Here is a 20,370-nt window from a genome sequence, read left to right on the forward strand (position 1 = left end):
CCAGGTGGCTGCAATTTCATGGTCAACTGTGTTAGCAAAGACAGCTGGAAGGAAGTATTCTCTTTGAATTTTCTAGAAAACAGTATGCCTTCCCTCCAACAATTGTGGGACGATGATATAAAAAAAGTATCTTAAAAAGATACCAGTCTTCAAGTGGATGAGTCTGGAGATTAGGGGAGAATTGCCACGGTGGAAAACCTAGCAGTTTTGCAGGTTTTCCTGCTCACCACCTCAGTCTATTGAGATCTCCATGGTTTTCTTTGAGTCACTTTCTTTTTTTCACCATGCCCACTTATAAAAAAAATACTGAAATTCACATAACATAAAATTAAGCATTTTAAAGTGAACAACTCCGTGGCATTAATATATTCACAATGTTGTACAACCACCACCTCAACCTAGTTCCAAAACATTTTCATCACTGCAAAGTAAAACCCCTAACCTGTTAAATGGTCTCTCCCCCTTCCCCCTACCCCCAGCCCCTGGCAACCACCAATCTGTCTTATGTCTCTATGGATTTATCTATTCTGGATATTTCATATAAATGGAATCATACCATATGTGTGACTTTTTGTGGCTGGCTTCTTTCACATAGCATAATGCTTTGGAGGTTCTTGAGTCACTTTTTAACTGTTCTATTTTGTTTAACTGTTCTCTGTCACTTAATGGGGATCCCTGGTTACCCAATCTGTCTGTTGAAACTTTAGTAAATAATCAACAATATTAAGAGTACTATGTAAACAGCAGTGATGTCTTAGGGATGGTGATGGGTGCTGTTTGGCTGTTGGTTCTCCCAGAGTTGACCTTAAGTATAGGCAAAGATACACTAAGAATGGGACGTTTCATTAAGAAAAAAAACTACAGAATATCTCAAACTAACTTTCTTATTAGCAAGATGCCACTATAAGATGTCCGAAGAAAAAAGCAGAGAAAGATGGGGAAAACTGACCACAGTTGAGAGCCAGCTGTGAGGCCCTCTGACCTGGGCAGGGGAGACAGAAATTACATCCTCCCGTCTCTATCTCCATCCTTAACACCTGTCTGAAACAGTCCAGCCCAGCCTTACTCAGTGATCAGGCAAGACAGAGAAACGCTGGGAACCCACTGCTTAAAAACAGAAAGTCACTGCCCAGAACTCTCTCTAGCTTTCCCCCACCGCCATCCCCCAAAACCTTCTAGCTCTGAGCTGTTTCGTTTGTCTTGTGGATTGGGTGTTTGCTAGGGTTTTATGAAGGTGCTATTTTAGATGAGGACTGAAAGATTATGGCAGCACACAAACTCACAAACACAAAATGTCTGCAACGAATGCTATTTTATCTTCACAAGAGGATTATAAGGGAACGGTCTAGCCTCATTTTATCCCTTTCTTTTCCTCTCCTCTTTTTTGCATCTGATAATTGTGTAGTACAAAGGAAAGTAGACCCTCATTTCAGTTCCCATTTGCAAGCTGTGCAAATGTGGACAAATACCTTCTGAGCCTGTCACCTTATCTGTGAAACAGGAGATGATAACGTCCCACTTCAGAGCTGTGATGCGGCAGTGAAGTAATATTTGTGCAAGGGAAATACACATGCTCCCGGTACAGTAGTCAGCGATTATAGCTTCCTCCTCTTCAGTGACCACGCCCATTTTTAACAAGCGCATCCAAACAACACTTTTCTCGTCCGCCTTCCTCAATGCACTGTGAGCGTCTAAAGACTAGTCTTATCTGCTCCATAGCAGGGACTCTGCAGGCCGACTCCTCCCTTGCATGCCCAGGACGAAGAGCGGTGTTTAAGTTTGAAACCCTAAGGACTCAGTCCAAAGGGCACTAACCGAATCCGGCAGACACAAGACCCGCCCGGGCAACCGCAGCCCAGGCTCCGCCCCCCTGCGCCCATTGGCCCATTCAATTCACGCTGGGCAAATGGGCGGAGGCGGCGGCCGCGCCGCCTAAAGGGCTCCCCGGGCTGTGAGCCCGGTGTGCGGCGGCCTCAGCTGGAGGGAGTCGGGGCGGCCGAGACGCAGACGCCTGCTGTGCGCCGAGCGGCGATGAGCACCCCAGCCGTGCCCTGCGATCTGCAGCTGCCCCCGAGTCAGAGGGTCCAGTCCGCGTTCAGAGGTGAGGCCGCGGTGGCGGGAGCGCGCGAGGCGGCGGGCGGGTGGTTGGCCTGAGGGCGGGGGGCGGGCGTGGGGGAGATGGCCGGGGCTCAGCGGTCAGGGCCTTGGGTCCGCAGACCAGCCTCAGCCCTCACCAGTTGTGCGAGCAGCCTGAACGGGTCTCTCGGCCTTTCGCAGCCACATTTTTGGCATTTGTGAAATGGACAGAGTGGTGCTGGGTCGGTGGTGTTAGCGTGCGGGTTGAGCGCCTAACGTGCGGTCGCTACTGGCGGGCGTAGCCCATTGGCGGCGGAGACGGGCCTACACTGGAGGAATCGGTTTAGGGAGGAGGCGTGTGCGGGACTCAGGCTGGGACCCGCGTTCGGGGTACGGGGCTCGCGGGGGCGGGGCCGCATCTGCGCCGAGAGCCCACTGCGCCTGCGCGAGGCGCTCCCCCCTCCTGAGACGCGAGTGAATTTCTGGAGGGATGGGATTGCCTCGTCGGATGCTTCAAATTTAACGTCTTCGCCTTTGACTTTACGGAAATCCAGGATTGGCTGGTCTTCAGAAGTAATGTTGTTATTTCTCTGTCCTACACATGGGAAAACAGAAGAAAGAAATTCTCACCCAACCCAATTCTCGTAAATTAGACAGAACTTGTAGTCTAGTGTCTCATCTCTACAGTTTAGTTTCTTAAAGCTTGGCTTTCAGTAACCGTATGTTGAAAATGATGTTCTCCAGATTTTTCACTTCCACACAGTAGAGAATGTGATTCTTGTGCAGAGTGCTTGTGAGGACCCTTTATGGTAACAATCTCTTAAAAATGGGATTATTTCTCAAAGGCAATACTGAATTGGGAAATTTTCTGTTATATACAAGATGTGTGATCTCACGTAGAACATTTTTCGAAGTAAAATCTTCATTTAGTCAATATTAATTTGATACTATTGTTGTAATTAATGTTGACTTGTAGCTCTTTTGTTATTTAGAACAAAGAAGACAAAAACTCAAGGAGCATCTGTTAAAAAGAAAAACTTTTTTTGCATCCAAACAGGAAAATCGGATATTATTCAGGTAAGGTCACATTTTTTCATTTCAGATCTGTAAAATTATATCAGAGCTGCCTAATAGAAATGTAATATAAGCCACACGTGTAATTTAAAATTTTCCAGTAGCCACATGGAAAATGTTTTTTTGAAAGATGAAATGAATTTTAATGAAATTTTATTTAGTCCAGTATATCCCATGTTATCATTTCAACATGTAATACTTAAGAATTACTACTGAGATATTTTACATTTTTGGGTGGGTACTGAGTTTTCAAAATCTGGTGTATATTTTATACTTTCGGAAAATCTCAATTTAGACTAGCCACATTTCAAGTGCTTTATAGCCACATGTGGCTGGTGGCTGCCTTATTGGATGGCACAGCATTAGATCATTGTTTCTTGTGTAAATTAATTCACACTCTAAGAGGAAACAATTTTAAAGCATAGTGTGAGTATATACCAACAATTGGCTTATAGTTTATACGGTATACAGTCTTTCTATAATGTAGCAAGGTTTTTACTCAGTTGGGAGGAGGGGGCTTGTTTTTTGGGAGGTAGCCCTCCCAAATGTTTGGAGACCATTTGTTTTAGTCTCAACCCTCCATAGGAATATTTTTGTATTATTTTGTTAAAGTTTAAAAAATAGTACCTGGTTGTGGCTGAAACAAAAACCCATGAATGTACATAAAATGTACATAAATGTACAGAAAATCAAAGGGTCCCCTCACTCTCTAGAGATAACTGCTAGTAACATCCTTCCAGGTGCTTCCTGTGCAGTCAAAGAGCGTGGGCTTTAGAGTGATAGGGACCTGAGCTGGAATCTGTAAGTCTGCTGCTACAACTATGTAACCTCAGGGGAGTTACTTGGCCTCTTTGAGTCTGTTTACTTATATTGAAATGGGATAGTAATACATGTTTCTTGGGGATTAAATGAGATAGTGAATGCATTGTGCCATGCCTGGTACATAGCAGGAGCCCAATAAGTGGTAGCTGTCATTTCCTGATCTCTCAAGTGGCTTTACACACAGTGGACGGTTTCTTGAAATACTTTATTCTCCCGGTTTCCCTGATTTCCTCCAAAGATCATTGCCATCCTCATGGGTTAAAAAAAAATCTTGTTTTAATTTGCATTTCTTTATGTTAGGTACTTTACTTATTGATATATTTTGTCTTTATGAGTGCTTCCTACCCTTCCTCATGGTAGAAAGTGTCAGATTTTACTTATATTTAGGAGATAGAGCTGACAGGACTTGGTGATGGGTTAGATATGGGATGTAAAAAAAAAGAAGAGTTAAAGATGATCCTGAATATTCCAGATTAAAGGAGGCTAAAGAGATGTGACAACTAAATTCAATACCTGACCCCTTACACTGTATCCTAAAGTAGAAGGGGGAAGTGCTGTAAAAGACATTTTTAGGTCAGTTTTCTGAATAGAATGTGGACAATAGATTAAGATGGTGTATCAAGGTAAATTGATGAATTTGATAACTGTGCTGTGGTTATGTAAGAGAAAATCTCTATTTTTAGGAAATAAACACTGAAGTATTTAGGGGTAAAGGGCCATCATGTATATAACTTAACTTGAAAGGTTCAGGTAAAAAATTGTATATGCTCTACACACATGTTTAGAAAGAGTGCACATAACGCAGATGGGATAAAATGTTAACAAGAGGCAAATCTGGGGAAAGAGTATATGGATATTTTTGAAATATTTATAATTTTGTAACTTTATATGTTAATTTTTAACTTTACATTAATAAGTTGCTTTACTTTGGAGTAAACATTTTCTTTCACAGATGGCATATTTCAGATGACAAAAGGATGATCCTAGACTTTTGATTTGAATAACTGAGTGGATAGTGACACTGTGTATTGAAATGGGGAAGACTGAGAGAGGAGTAGGGGAATCAAGAGTTCTGTTTTGACCATGTTAAGTTTGAGGTACCAGTAAGACATCCAAATTGGAGATGCCAAATAGTTATGTGTCTGAAGTTCGGGGGTGAGATTTAGACTGGAGGTATAAACTTGGGAATTGCCGATGTGTAGGTGATAATTATTTAAAACCTTAGGGTGTAATGAGATTACTAGAGAGTAAGCAGAGAATATTAATTTAAATAAGACCGTGACTCTTAACTACATATTTAAATAAGGAATCTAACTGGGTCATGGGGTTTGTAATACTCTTATACACAATGAGAAGAAAAAAATTTTTTTTAACTCTTTTCTGGCTTTACCAAGAAACCTCACAAGTACGGTATTTACTCCTTTTGAAAAACAGATGTTGGTTTAAATATTATTGCTTGAGCAACAAATTAATTATTAAATAGACGACCAATCAGAGTTGCAGCTTCTCAAAATTAAACAGTAGTAGTTTACAATCGCTAGTGTATTTATTTATTTATTTATTTTTGGTGAGGAAGATTAGCCCTGAGCTAACATCTGTTGCCAATCCTCCTCTTTTTGCTGAGGAAGACTGGCCCTGGGCAAACATCCATGCCCATCTTCCTCTGCTTTCTATGTGGGACGCCTGCCGCAGCATGGCTTGATAGCGGTGCATAGGTCTGCGCCTGGGATCCGAACTCACAAACCCCAGCCCAGTGAAGCGAAGTGCCCGAACTTAACCACTATGCCACCGGGCCAGCCCCCTCTAGTCTATTTTAAGACTCCTTGTTCAGATAACCCTTGAGGGCAATTTTATCTTAACAAGACAGAATAGGATTATATATTTTCCTATAAGTCTTCACACTGAACAGGTGAATAAGTGGATTCTTCTTATCATCCTGAGATTTTTAGCTAGCGGTTAGAAAGGCCAGCAATTTCAAGACTAAGCACTAGAATTCTGTTAACACTGACAGAAAAAGAGGAGTCCCTGAGAAGTATAAAACTAAAAAGGCAGAAGAAAAGTTTAAAATTTGTATGCGGCTTTGAGCCGCAAGGTTAGGAAGAGAGAGAGACTTAAAAGAAGTGGACCACTGAGGTAGGAGGAAAAGTAGAAGAGTTGGTGATCCAATAGCAAAGTGAAGAAAGTGTTTAAAGACAGAATGACTACCTGTATCAAGTGCTGTTGAAAGGTTCAGTAAGATGAAGACAGAATTGACCATGAGTTGTAGAAATGTGGAAGTGAATGGCGTTAGGAGTTTTAGTAGGGTGGTAGGGGCAAATTCTTGCTAGGCATAGGCTGAGGAGAGAATGGAATGTGACCACATGGAGACTGTGTGTATAGATATCTCCTTTTGAGGAGTTTTTCTATAAAGAAAAGAAAAATGAGGCAGTAGCTGCAAGGGAATGTGAGGTTTAAAGCTTTTTAAGATGAGGTGTAATACATAGTGTTTGTATGCTGATGGGAATGACCTAGTAGAGAAACAAGTTAATGATGGAAAAGAATGAGCAGATAATCACAGGGAAAAAGTCCCTGAGAAGGGAAGAGGGAGAGCACAAATGGTGAGTTTGACCCTAGATCAGCATGGTGTCAGTTTATCCATTAGACTAGGGGGAAGGCAAAATATATGGATACAGAGGCAGATAGGTTGGTAGTCTTTGGTGGAGGAAAGATAGGCTAATTCTTGTTAAGATTACTTCTGATTTTCTCAGTGAGATAACATCCTAGTCTACAGTAAGCCCAGAAGTAATAGAAGCTGAAATCAATAGGGAGCCTGATTAGTTGAGGTACCACATTGCGGGCAACCTGGCAGGTTGTGAGCATCATCTCCTCCCACGCAACACCATACAGCAGGCCAGGGAATAATGAGACAAGTTTTCGCCGTCAGGTAGTGGATGCAGGAGCTTAAACTGGGGAGACACTGCTATACTCTGGGCGACTGGCAATGCCTGGGAGGAATAGGAAGCACCTACGCTCAGAAGATAGCCTGTTAAGTGGCATGTTTTGACCTTCTCTGCCATCATTCAAAATGTGTAGTACAACCTGTGTCAAAGTTCTGCCCTTTCTCCAAGCAGACTGAGCAAATAGATGTTAAAGGCACCGTAACCAAAATTATCAACTACAGAGATATCAAATTTTGTTGACTCTAAAATGTCCGTTTTTTCACATTTTAACATCTTTGAACTTGGGATCTGTCTTAGAATCAATGGCATGTCTAATTGACCCTGTTGTTTCCTTTCTTCATGGAATGCAGAATCATCATAATCACTTGCCAAGAGATTTTCTCGGCCTGTACTAACCAGTCTATGTCTTTGAAAAAGAGTTTAGGTCAAATTCTTGAGGAAGCATTTGCTTTGGATATATATTCTAAATGCAATGCCATCTAGAAACTAAAGTCCATCTTCTTGATAAATTAAGCTGTGAGTGTACATATGGAAAATTTTGGTCTACTTTTAAATTTTTTTCAATGTAAATCTGTTACTAAGTACTTAAAACTAACCAAAGAAAGTGTCTTAATAAAAATTTATGAAGACTTTTTTGAATGACTAGAGAAGAATGGTTTGGAATGAGATTATCAAGTGTTTATATATCCTGTTGGGGGAGAGCGTTAAGACCTTTAAGAAAATATCTTGCAATTCCTCAGCCATCTTGTTTACATTATTAAATCACCCTATAATAGAGAAAAGTTTTGCTTAGGACAAATAAATCTCAGCACAGTTCTTGCCTCAATTTAAAATTACACAGTCAGGTAATTGTTAATAGCCTTCTCCCAAAAAAGAAACTTCCTTGGTACGGGGTTAATTTTTTTTTTTTTTAAGTTATAGAGACCAGAAGGTGATGACATCTGAGGGCCAGGTCCGAGAAGGGACAACAGCTCTGAAACTTAAAACAAAAATGGTAAGACATGGGCATAGCCCTCATAAACTGTCCCTTTCCCTTTCCTAAACTCTTTCTGAAAGAAATCAGTTCTGAAATACTGATTTGTCTTCAATAATTCTTGTAGGCTGATAAAGAAAATGTCAGTGGACCCACAGGGAACAAAAATAATATAACAATGGAAAAAAATTGTACTCCTTTAAAACCTTCTAATGAATTAACCAATTCAACTATAGCAACTGATTCACATAATTTTGAGAGTAATAATCAAACTCTGCAGTTGTTACCAGTTAAAGATGATACCCAAAGTCAACATATGACATTAAGCCAAGCATTTCACTTCAAAAACAATAGTAAAAAGAAACAAATGACTACAGAAAAACCAAAGCAAGATGCTAACATGCCCAAGAAACATGTGCTTGGATCTTATCGTGGCCAGATTGTTCAGTCTAAGATTAATTCATTTAGAAAACCTCTGCAAGCCAAAGATGTGAGTTCTGCAACGACAAAGGAGCGTACAGCTACTGCCTCTGAAGCTGCTAAGCCGCAGCCTGTCGGCACCAGCAGTGTCCCAGTGAACAGTGGTAAAGCCTCAAAGCTGATGACCACCACTAAGCTTGTGAACACTGCATCCCAGAGCACACAACTTGTGCGACCTCCTCTTAGAAGTCGCCATGATGATACCCAGAACACCATGAGACAAGGCATCAGTAGAACCTCTGCCAATGTTACCTTTCAGAAAGGGCCTCATGAGAAAGAATTATTAAAACCAAATACAGTTGTATCCAGTGTCAAAACCAGTTCTTCTCAGGATGTAAAAAGAAATAAGACACTGCCAAGAAGCATGACTTCTGAAATGGTGGTCAGGCCTGCTTCATCTTCCAATATGAAACCGATAGAAAAGTCAAAAACCACTGACCAGCGCAGACATACTATAGCAAAAGCAGCTGTTGATAGTAGATCGACTCAGCCCAAAGAAACCGCAGAAGAGAGAAGGTAAGTAGATGTAATTGTGTTTGCTTAATTTTCAATAGAGTACCATTTGTGAATTTGGCTTATAATTTTCTTGAATGTATTATTCGAATTTTGTGTGTGTGGATTTTCTTCTGTCATATGCAGACAGATTTAAGCAAATTTATAATTTGGAACACGATGATCTAAGTTACTGTGCTTGAGTGCGTTTTATTAGGTTGTTTTATATAATCTAAATTAAAATGCTTAATAAAAATGGGAAATATTGGAGCCAGCCCAGTGGCGCAAGCGGTTAAGTGTGCGCGCTCTGCTGCGGTGGCCCAGGGTTCGCCGGTTCGGATCCCAGGCGTGCACTGATGCACCGCTTGTCAAGCCATGCTGTGGCGGTGTCCCATGTAAAGTGGAGGAACATGGGCACAGATGTTGGCCCGGGGCCAGTCTTCTTTGGCAAAAAAAGAGGAGGATTGGCAGGGGTTAGCACAAGGCTGATCTCCTTACCAAAAAAAAAGGAAATATTTTATAACCTCTCTATTTAAAATTGCATTCTTGGGGTCTTTGAGCATATAATTAACATTGATATGTTCAATATTTCTTTTTCTTTAAGCTTGTGAACTGTGTATGTGCCACTGGCATGGAGCTACTTAAAGACCTGAAATTTTTTTCTTTTTTTTTGTGAGGAAGATCAGCCCTGAGCTAACATCCATGCTAATCCTCCTCTTTTTGCTGAGGAAGACCAGCTCTGAGCTAACATCTATTGCCAATCCTCCTCCTTTTTTTTTTTCCCCCAAAGCCCCAGTAGATAGTTGTATGTCATAGTTGCACATCCTTCTAGTTGCTGTATGTGGGGGACGGCCTCAGCATGGCTGGAGAAGCGGTGCGTCGGTGCGCGCCCGGGATCCGACCGAACCTGGGCCACCAGTAGTGGAGCGCGTGCACTTAACTGCTAAGTCACAGGGCCGGCCCAAGACCTGAAATTTTTTAACTTTTCCTCTATTTGACAGAATTCTATAATCAGTATCACAGTAATGTTTATATCCTGCTTCTAACTGTAGAGCTCGTCTGAATGAGTGGAAAGCTAGTAAAGGAAAAGTGCTGAAAAGGCCTCCCAGCTCAGTAGTTACCCAGCCTGAGCCCAGAGAACAAAGTGAAAGACCAGTTGGGTCCTTTTGGACTACCATGGCAGAAGAAGATGAGCAACGGTTATTTACTGAGAAAGTAAACAAGACGTTTTCTGAATGCCTAAACCTGATTAATGAGGTAGAGTCTTTATCTTATATTTATGTACTAGTTTATAGTTTGCAAATTACCTTCATAAACATTATCTCATTAAATTATGTTGTCAGTTGTTTTTGACCAAGTGATGTGTCAGTGGTGTTATGTAGACTTAATGTTAATTGTGAGATTGTTTCTCTTGAGCCTTTTATGGACTGCATTTTCATTGTTCATGTAAATATATCAAAGGGATCATTAGATTTTTTACTTGAGTTATAAATATTGTATTCCTCTAAGGTTAATATATACAGTGGGCTAGGGGTGGAAATTCACTGATATTTCTGTTTCTTACATTCATTCGACATATTTACAAATTATTTTTTCCACTCATTACATATTTTACTAAAGACTAGCAACACAGATTAGTGAGTCATTGTTATCACAGATTACATTCAAGTTAACTAAAATATTTGCAAACAGAATCCCATTAATCTAAACCAACATCATTATGGTCTTGAACTTATTGTAGAGTTCTACTATTTGGACCAAAATCCTATGGAGTATAATAATCAACTCCAGAATGTTTCCTTTATTTTCTGACTACTCTTTAATTTTCCTTTGGTCACCCACTAGTGTCTAAGATCCATAGCAAGACTGAATTATATAGACTATGATTTCAAACCTTACTCTAGTCTTCATGAGCATCTTTAAATTTTTGTGATTCTGATGACCAGTGAAAACTACAATCAGAGAAACTCTGGTTCTATTCTTATATCCTGCTCAGCTGGAGTTTTTGTTGATGCTAGGGAATTTTCCTGCCCTACTGTTTAACTATATATATTTCTTACTTACATAAACCCTTCCAGATTCATTTTACCCTTAATATCAAATAATATCAAAACCTGACAAAGGCAATTTTTAAAAACCATTATTACCAATAATATCAAAACCTGAAAAAGACAATTTTCTTTTTTTAATTTTTATTTATTTATTTTTCCCCAAAGCCCCAGTAGATAGTTGTATGTCATAGCTGCACATTCTTCTAGTTGCTGTATGTGGGACGCGGCCTCAGCATGGCCGGAGAAGCAGTGTGTCGGTGTGCGCCTGGGATCCGAACCTGGGCTGCCAGTAGCGGAGCGCGTGCACTTAACCGCTAAGCCATGGGACCGGCCCTGACAAAGACAATTTTTAAAAACCCCTGCAAGCTATTCTCACCCATTAAACATTTGGTAGATGCAAAAAGTCTAAATAAAGTATTAACAAACGGAATCCCACAATATATGAGGATAAACAACAAGACCAAGTAGAGTGTTAGTCATTTTTTGCTAATATTTTTCTGAGCTGGTATTTGATTTTTTTCTGCCTTATACTCATGATTGATGTGCTTCTTGCTAACCATTCAGAATAAGTTTGGAGTAAGGAGGATATTAGTGAATATTTTTATGAATAATTTTCTATCAACTTTTTCTCTCTTTATCATTGATCTTGATTATAGTAAGCTTACTTAATTGTTCGTAGTTTGTAGGCTAAAAGATATCACTCACTTGGTTTCTTGCTATTTTAGGGATGCCCAAGAGAGGAAATATTGGTCACACTGAATGACCTGATTAAAAATATTCCAGATGCCAAAAAACTTGTTAAATATTGGATATGCCTTGCACGTATTGAACCGCTCACAAGTCCTATTGAAAATATTATCGCAATCTATGAGGAGGCCATTCTGGCAGGAGCTCAGGTGAGATTAAAACTTACTGATCTCTATTATTACGGTGTAAGTGATTCAGCATAACTTGATAAAACTGTGGTTATATATGTAATAGTAATGAATGTTTAAAGGCCACAAGGATTGCATATGATAAAAGCTGTTTCTCAACCTCCTAAAACTTGCTCATGTACTAGGAATAATCAAACCTTAGAAAATGGATGTAAGCTGAAATGTACTTTTAATGCAACCTGTTGTGAGAAATATTTTAGCACACCACATCATGTAGCACATTTCCTAGTTGAGAAATCTACTGGGAAACTGAATTTTTTTTGTGAGGAAGATCAGCCCTGAGCTAACATCCGTGCCAGTCTTCCTCTTTTTGCTGAGGAAGATTGGCCCTGGGCTAACATCCGTGCCCATCTTCCTCCACTTTATATGGGACTCCGCCACAGCATGGCCTGACAAGCGGTGCATCGGTGTGCGCCCAGGATCTGAACCCAGGCCGCCAGCAGCGGAGCACGCGCACTTAACCGCTACGCCACGGGGCTGGCCCAAGGGAAACTGAATTTTTAACGTTAAAATTTATTGAATATAAGCAAACGAAATCATATTAACTTTTAAATGTTAGCAAGCTCTGACAGCTTTGTGAGACAACTCTCCTTCACTTTAGGAGTGGATCTTAATGTACTCATATTTATATGCCCTATGTTTGGTCCTGTCCACATATAGAAAATGGCAATGAACCAGTTTCTTGGACATTGTTACCACCGTGGGGTTTAATACCGTGCCTCTCACCTCTTCCTAGTCTGTTGCTACAAAAAGCCCTGGGTGTAAATAAATTGTATCTTGATGTTTTTTTGGTATGGTTGGTTTTTATGGGCAGATGTTCCTAAAATGTGTTTCCTTTTGACCAAGTTTCTCAAAAATGCACTCTTGGAGATTCTTTATGAAGTGAGTTTTAAAAAAATTCTTCTTTTTAGCCTTTCCATAAGAATTGTCTATTTACTTTATCCTCAGCAAAGCCAACAAATGCTATTTGGCCTTTCACCTGAATCAAAAAATCAAATATTCAGCAGATATTATCTCAGTGGCTATTATGTGTAAAACACTTTGCTGAGGAGTAATTGTGTTTGACAGAAGCACTCCTGGAAGGGAGTTTTAGGTCCCTACTGCGTTGAACCAGAGGAGAGGTTACTCAGGGAGGCTTGTGGCAGCGTAGCTAGGATGCATAACTGGACCCAGGGCTCACACAGAAAGCAGTAGTGCAAAGAGAAAGATGTGACACCGGAGCGGAAATTGGAAAACAAGGATCAAAATTAGCCAAGAAAATGGAAGGCAGGATGTGTAAGTAGTCCAGGACTAAGTTCTAGAACTAAGGCTATGAGCCAGGGCTTCTCCTTTATACGATACCTTGAATATGATGCATTAGTAGGCATGGTAGTTTAAAGGGACATAGTAGGTGCGTCTCATCTGGAATATAATGGACACAGTGAACTGGTGAGTTTTTGAATGAGTGAAATATGTTAAGCTGATCAAGCTTGAGCTATTCAGAGATGCATTTAATAGCATGTGAAACCAAAGTACAACCATGGACTTAAATGTAAGAGAAAAGGAGTAAACTTAATATGAATTTAAAGTAAACTTAATATGATTAGCTCTTGAATAGATATTAATAATGTTAATTTGCTACTTGTTCATTAATTTTGTTCGTATCAAGCAAGCAGTAATAGTTACCAAAGGCTTAAGAAAAATTACAGGGAAAAAATTTAAACTGAGAAAGTCTATCCCTTAAGTTCAATTTTATTCTATAGATTAGAAGACAGCCATTTTTTCCATTTGAGTGGCAGAATAAGTGTTCTAAGAAACGTGGTCTAAGAACCATTGCCTTGTCTTAAAATATGAAATTTAATCACTGGTTTTAATATTTTCAACTTGAACAACCTAGTTAATGTCTGAGAATATAAAACTTATATGGGTCTGCTTTCTTCATTTAAAAAAATTAAGCCTATGGAAGAGATGCGACATGCAATTGCAGATATTCTAACAATGAAGAGTCAAGAAAAAGTTAAATTTGGTAAGTGAATTGTGATTTTATTAAATTTCTTTGCTGAATTATTTTTCTTTTATCTTTTTTGACTTTTTAAATACGTAGGTTATTTCTTTCCTCATTCGTCTGTTGATGTACCTCTGAGATTCAGTGGCTTTGTGTACTATAAAGAATTTTTAATTTGGAGGTCTGGTTCAAACCCAAATTTGTCATTGAGTGTCTGTGAAAGTTACCTTACCTCTCTAGGCCTTAATTTCCTGTCTTAAAAGTAAAGCAGTTTGACTACATAATCTCTAAAGACTTGCTACCTATTAAATTCTATCATCTGTTCTGTGCTCTAGCGAAGCTTATTCAGGAATTCTCTTTGCTAGGGATAGTAGATAAAAATGAGATAAGAGATTCGTTAACTATCAGGTATATAAAATGTAAACACTTTCTAGATTCAGATATAGGTTGTGCCAATTACTGTGACCTTTTGCAAGAAATTTAACCTCTTCCTTATCTGTAAAATGGGATAATGTTAAGATCTTCCTCAAGATCGTTGGGACCATTGAATGAAATAATGTATATTACTGTCACGTCTGTGGCACATAGTAAGTTTGTTAACTTTAGCCATTATTAATTAGCTTAGATGAAAGGAGAAATCACTACTTATAAGTGTAAGCTAAATTGTTTCCTTGTCTAGAGTTATTTGCAATTTTTTACTATAACTCTATATATCACCCAATCACAAATATTTGAGCACCTATTATATACCATCTATACTTGTATCTGCTTATTTTCTTTTGATCAGTTTTAAGAAGAGTCAAACAGTGTGAATTTTTTAAGGCTCATGATATACGCTGCCAAACTGCTTTCCAGAATAGTTAGAAGTATCCTTATTTTATTTAAGTACACGACATGAATTTAAAATATAGAGATCTAGGTCAAGGGCTAAACATTAAATAAAATCAAAGATCACACTGAAATTCTAAATGTGTTAAGTTTTGGTTACATGTTACCAATAAAAACTGTTCAGTGGGGTTAAAATGCTAATGGCTTATCTGTGTGCAAGGGGGTCATGCTTCTATTGGCAGTATGTTTAGTTCAACAGAGAATATTTCAGTTTATGGTTGCTGTTAATATGCCCCAGGGGCACATAGAGAAGATCTATATGATCTGATCTTACTGGTTGTATTTAATGAAGGAGCTTGAGAAGGAATAGTCAAGGAGACAGGAGGAAGAACCAGGAAAGACTAGTATGCCACCAACAAAAGGAGGAGAAAGGTTTAAGAATAACCCCACCTGGGAAAATGGGTGAAGGGCATCCAAAGGTACAAACTTCCAGTTATAAAATAAATAAGTCATGGGGACATAAAGTACAGCATGGTGACTAGTTAGTAATACTGTATTGCATATTTGAAAGTTGCTGAGAGAGTAAATCGTAAAAGTCCTCATCACAAGAAAAAATTTTTTTTCCCAACTGTGTGGCGACAGATGTTAACTAGGCTTATTGTGGTGATCATTTCTCAGTATATACAAATATCCAATGATTATGTTGTACACCTGAAACTAATTAATGTTATGTCAATTATACCTAAATTTTAAAAAATTAAAAAAAAAACCCCAATCCTTTGTCTTAGTGCTGAAGACAGCAAACTGGAAATAAGAATTTCATAAAAAGAACCTTCTTCCTCATAATTCTCACTGGCTCTAGAGAGAGAGATCTAGAGATATGTGAAAAGAGAAAACCAGTACAGTTATGTGCCAAATAACAACCGTTTTGGTCAGTGACAGAGCACATATATGACGGTGGTCCCACATGGTCTAGGTGTGTAGTGGGCTCTACCATCTGGGTTTGTGTAAGTACACTCTGTGATGTTCGCACAACGACGAAATCGCCTCACAATGCATTTCCCTGTCATTAAGAATGTATGACTGTATTTAAATCTGATTCAGTTATTCTATCTTATTTTTCCTTAGTAGAATAATATTAGTTAGTGGAATCTTTTCTAGTGGGTAGAATATTTGTCTTTAGATGGAAAAAGAAATGCTATTTATAAACTCTTGGCCTTCTGAAATGTGTAATTATAAGTTCTAGACATAAAATCAATTTTATAAATTAAAATTATTTGTAAACAGCAAGAAAACATCATTGGGAAATATAAGACAAATAATAAGAGACAAGCATCACTTGGGTGTCTCTCAGATACCTCAATCCCACATATCCAAACTTGAGCACATCATTTGTCCCTAAACCTTATCCTTCTTTTGGTTCCTTATCTCAATGACTGACACTGTTGTGTTCTCCACACCAGAAATTTTGGGGTTCTATTTCACTTCCTATCCCTTTCCCACCTCCCCATCTGTGTTCCCCAGCCAATCAAATTCAGTTTAACTTCCTAAGCATCTCTTAAAATCCACCTGCTTCTCCCCATCCTTACTCTCATTACTATAGTCAGGATCACCCACAGCTCTTACCTATACTACAGCAGTAGTCTCCTAACTGAGTTTCCTGCTTCTCTGCTCCCGCTTCAATCCATCCTCAACACTGCAGCCCAAATGCCCTGTCACTCACCTGCTTAAATTCCTGACTCTAGCCTCTTCTTGTCACTCTCCCTCTCCTCCACATCCCTGAATTTCTTTCTTTACTTTTATTTCTTAGAAGGGGCTATATGATCTCTCTTGCCCCTGGGTCTCTCCAAGCCAGTCTTATATTTTTAACCTAATTCCTGCTTATCCTTTAGACATCAATCCAAATGTCACTTCCTTGGGGTAGCTTTCGCTGGTGTCCACCTTTCTTCCTCACCCAGCTAGATCAGATGCACCTGCTTTGTGCTCCCTGTTTTTTCTCTGTGCAATACTTGATGCACTTGTTTGTCTTGTCTTAAACGACCAACTCGATGGACAAGCACTGTGTCTGATCTTCCTCACCATTATATCCCCAGTACTAATGCCATGCCGGGCATATATTAGGCACTTGAATATTTGTTGAATTAATGAATCGATATTCCCTTTCTCCCCACTTCAACTTGCCCTTACTAAAAGAACCACGTTCACATTTATCATGTAACTGAAACATCATTAAGTAAAAATCTAATAATTTCCTAATAATAAAATCTAGACGTCTTTTCAGCTCAGTGGATTTACCAGGATGTCTCAAATATTTCACATCTAACATGTTTTATTTCAAACTCTTTGTCTTCCTTCACTGCTTCCCCATACCACCATCTCTTCCTCTCTCCCCCCACCAAAAAAGGAAAAAAATAACCTCCTCTGTTATTAAAGACTCCTCAGCAAGAAATTTTAGAAGGGATGCCCCTAATACACATGCACATTCATTCAGACATACACATGCATCATTTATTTATGAAGTCCTAACTCAGAAATAACTCTTAAATATCGGGCCCTTCCTTACCGCCTGCCTCTGCCACCTTGCTGAGACTATTAAAACAGTTGTGTCTTCTTACCATCACAGATCATTACTTGTCATTCCCTGCCGTTCTAAACCATCCTTTATGGTAACCAAACCTAATTGTATCTCTGTCTCTCCAGTGAATTTTTTTTTTACCAAACTTCTTGCATATAAAGTTCATTGTAGTCCAGCCCCTTCTACCTATCTGAACTCATCTCCTCCTCTCTGCATTTCCACTTCACTCCTTACCCTATATTCTAAACACACTAGCCCTTTAATGTTGTCTTACTAGGTCATTTTGTTTTAAGCTTCACACCAAGATTGTCTTCCTTGGTCTTGTCAAGTGCTTATTTTTCAAGACCCAGCATAACTGTACTTGTGAAGCCTTCCCTAGCCATCTCCCTGTCCCACAAGCAAAGTTAGTTATTCCTTTTTATGGGTTCCCATAACCCTTTGTTCTTACCTCAATTATAGCATTTTTCTCATTTTATAATTAATTATTTTCAAGCATGTCTGTTCTGTGGAATATAAACTTCTTAAAGGACAGGGATGATGTCATTCTTATATTTGTATCTATAATCCCTGACACATAGGAGATAGTAAATATTGTTAAATACTTGTCAGCAGTTGCTGAGGAAAAGTAGTGGCTAGGAGATGGCAGTTTTGTTCTTTTATTTTGAAAATCTGGCCAACTATGAATAACTTGAATGTCTTCTAATTTTGTCCTTTAAATTTGACCAAAAACTTAATCTATAAATGTTTTTCTATAGGAAAAAATATTGAAGAGGCTTGTGCAACCAAGGAACAAATCCAAGAAGTCAACATTGATGATATAGATGTTAATCTAGAGTCAGGAAAACTGGAAATGGAAAATAGACATCATAGAAATGTGGTGTTTCAAGATTGTGAAAAAGAGCAAGGTGACAAAACAAAAGATCCAACCAATGATGTTAAAACCCCCAATACAGAAACGAGGGCGAGTTGCTTAATTAAATATAATGTGTCTGCTACGCCATACTTGCAAAGGTAAACTTTTAAAATGTAATGTGTTGTGATTTGTTTTTGCGCTTAGGGATAATAAACATGGTATTGTAAAATCTTTAAGATAACTTGCAATTAGAACTATCATTTGTTAATAGGTTTCAAACAAATCAAATGTCATTGGGACATTTCACCTTTTAAATACTGTGTTTGCTCTACTTTTCCCTAAATATTGCCATTTTGGGGGAAAAAACTTTTATATCAATAATTTTAGTTTAATCTCTGTGTATTATTGGTAACAGTAGTTTTTGGAATTGAGCAATTAGCCAATTCTACAAATATTCAAGAATCTACTGTGTACAAATTGTAACAACAAATAGAGAAAAAGAGTGAGTTCTTGACTTCCAAGGAGCTTGCATTCTCTAAGACAAGCAATCATGTGGTTGTAACATACAAGTTATAGTGTAATAAGTAGCATAAAAGTCCAAAGTAAAAATGTTCACATTTTTAAACTCTGGGAATAATTTTCTTTTTTTTAGTGTAAAAAAGAAGATACAGTTTGATGAAACAAATTCCATGTTTAAAGAGCTGAAGTTTCTAACACCAGTTAGACGTTCTCGACGTCTTCAAGAGAAGACTTCTAAATTGCCGGATATGTTAAAGGACCATTATCCGTGTGTGTCTTCATTGGAACAGTTAACAGAATTGGGACGTGAAACTGATGCTTTTGTATGTCGCCCTAACGCAGCACTGTGCCGGATGTACTCGGAGTCTGAAATAACAGAAGAGAAATAAAGCTACAATAAGGAATGGGGTTTTTGTTATTCCTGCGGTATTTCGTTTGTTTCTTGTGGCTTTGTATGTCTCTTAGGTCAGGAGCTGGCCAAGTACCTAAGTATTCATGGCAGTGGGCTCTTACTAACATTCACGTTATAGCACGTGTTGCCTTCTGTGAGTCAGAAGGCTAATCCTGCCTTGTCCATCTCAACAAACTGAGTTTTTCTCTAAGATACGTAAATTTTGTCAACTAGTTTACCATGTTTCTTAAATATAAACAAGTTTCATCGTAATATTAGCTTATTTACTCTACTTTTAGTAGTCCTAAATTACAGAAAAATTATGTCATTAAATATAAGTACAATAATGCTGCATCATCAGAAAATGAGGGGTTCTAGATAAAACTTATATTTTTGCATGGCCATGTTTTTAAAATTTATGATATACATCCCTGGCTTTAAACAGAATACTGACTTGTTTGCCTTTCCTTGATTCTGGCTCAGTATGAAAGTCAACAATTGGAATGCATAGAGTAACTCCCTTTAAATATTGAAAGAGAGAATTTAGCTTGCTTTTTCACCTAATTCTTATTACCCAGACTGCTGTGGTCTGTTGTGTCCCTTGGACTGCCTGTGGTTCTTCTCTGTCACTTTCCATCTATGCTGGTGAGTCTGCGTCTGTGGTTTCTTGGCCTCTTTCTTTTTGATTGTAGCTAGGTCACTAAGGAGGATAGTTAACTAAATACCCCATTTCTAAGAGAAGCTACTTTATGGTAAGAAAAAAAAGGTGCCAAACTTAGTGGATATTCGAAACTTTAAATCTGAGTTCCTTTCTTTAGTTCCTTTTGTAACTTGACTAATCTAAAATGTTAAAATTTTAACTTCATTGCTTCATTTGATATAGTTTATAGACTATTAGAATGGAGTTATAGAAAGAATATATAATTAATAAATGTCATTCTAGTTTAAGTAGTATTTCTAAAATAACTAACACTTAAAACTTCTTTCTTCCTTATAATATAAAAACTTACTGTTAAATCATGTCCCCTGAAACATGATAGTTATATACAGTAAACATTTCTCTTCTCCCCAGACATAAATACCACCAATAAAATTGTTGTATAAGTCTCTGAACTAATACTTAAATGGCATACATCCTCTACCAGCTCTACAGTTGCAAATAAGTAATTGGTCATTGTAAAGAATTTTAGATAGTTTTAAAACTGTGTAATATGAGTATCGTTGAAAGTCACATACTTAATCTTGTGTATATTCATTCATTCCATTTGTATAATAGCACCAATCTTTGTTCTATTTGTCGTCTCATGTTCTAGAGAATAGGATTTTTCTTTTTTAAGCTGTGTACTTAATATGTATACAATAAATTAAAATATCTGCA

The 20,370-nt window shown here is 38.4% G+C and overlaps 1 protein-coding gene across 3 annotated transcripts; it reads left to right on the forward strand.

The window, feature by feature from the left end:
• The first annotated feature begins 1,965 nt into the window (after positions 1 to 1,965).
• Positions 1,966 to 20,370, forward strand: CKAP2 (cytoskeleton associated protein 2). Of its 3 annotated transcripts, none has more exons than XM_058548082.1 (9): positions 1,966 to 2,101; positions 3,069 to 3,153; positions 7,827 to 7,905; positions 8,012 to 8,880; positions 9,909 to 10,113; positions 11,633 to 11,803; positions 13,778 to 13,847; positions 17,985 to 18,240; positions 18,735 to 20,370. In XM_058548082.1, exons 1-9 carry the CDS (start codon positions 2,032 to 2,034, stop codon positions 18,988 to 18,990), a joined length of 2,061 nt encoding a protein of 686 aa, XP_058404065.1. In that variant the 5' UTR covers positions 1,966 to 2,031; the 3' UTR covers positions 18,991 to 20,370. The 3 variants fall into 3 exon arrangements, with proteins under 3 accessions (XP_058404065.1, XP_058404066.1, XP_058404067.1); XM_058548083.1 differs by having other exon boundaries at positions 7,833 to 7,905; XM_058548084.1 differs by lacking the exon at positions 1,966 to 2,101 and adding an exon at positions 3,891 to 3,951 and having other exon boundaries at positions 3,107 to 3,153.

The sequence above is a fragment of the Diceros bicornis genome, chromosome 9 (genome assembly GCF_020826845.1).
Source record: "Diceros bicornis minor isolate mBicDic1 chromosome 9, mDicBic1.mat.cur, whole genome shotgun sequence".
Lineage (NCBI taxonomy): Eukaryota > Metazoa > Chordata > Mammalia > Perissodactyla > Rhinocerotidae > Diceros > Diceros bicornis.

What these genes read in the sequence shown, in the direction of transcription:
- CKAP2 (XM_058548082.1), top strand. Translation starts at nt 2,032, where the DNA reads ATGAGCACCCCAGCCGTGCCCTGCGATCTGCAGCTGCCCCCGAGTCAG. An exon ending in GAAAATCGGATATTATTCAG is followed by an intron (nt 3,154 to 7,826) that starts GTAAGGTCACAT and finishes TTTTTTTTTAAG; the next exon opens with TTATAGAGACCAGAAGGTGA. An exon ending in GCCTAAACCTGATTAATGAG is followed by an intron (nt 10,114 to 11,632) that starts GTAGAGTCTTTA and finishes TTGCTATTTTAG; the next exon opens with GGATGCCCAAGAGAGGAAAT.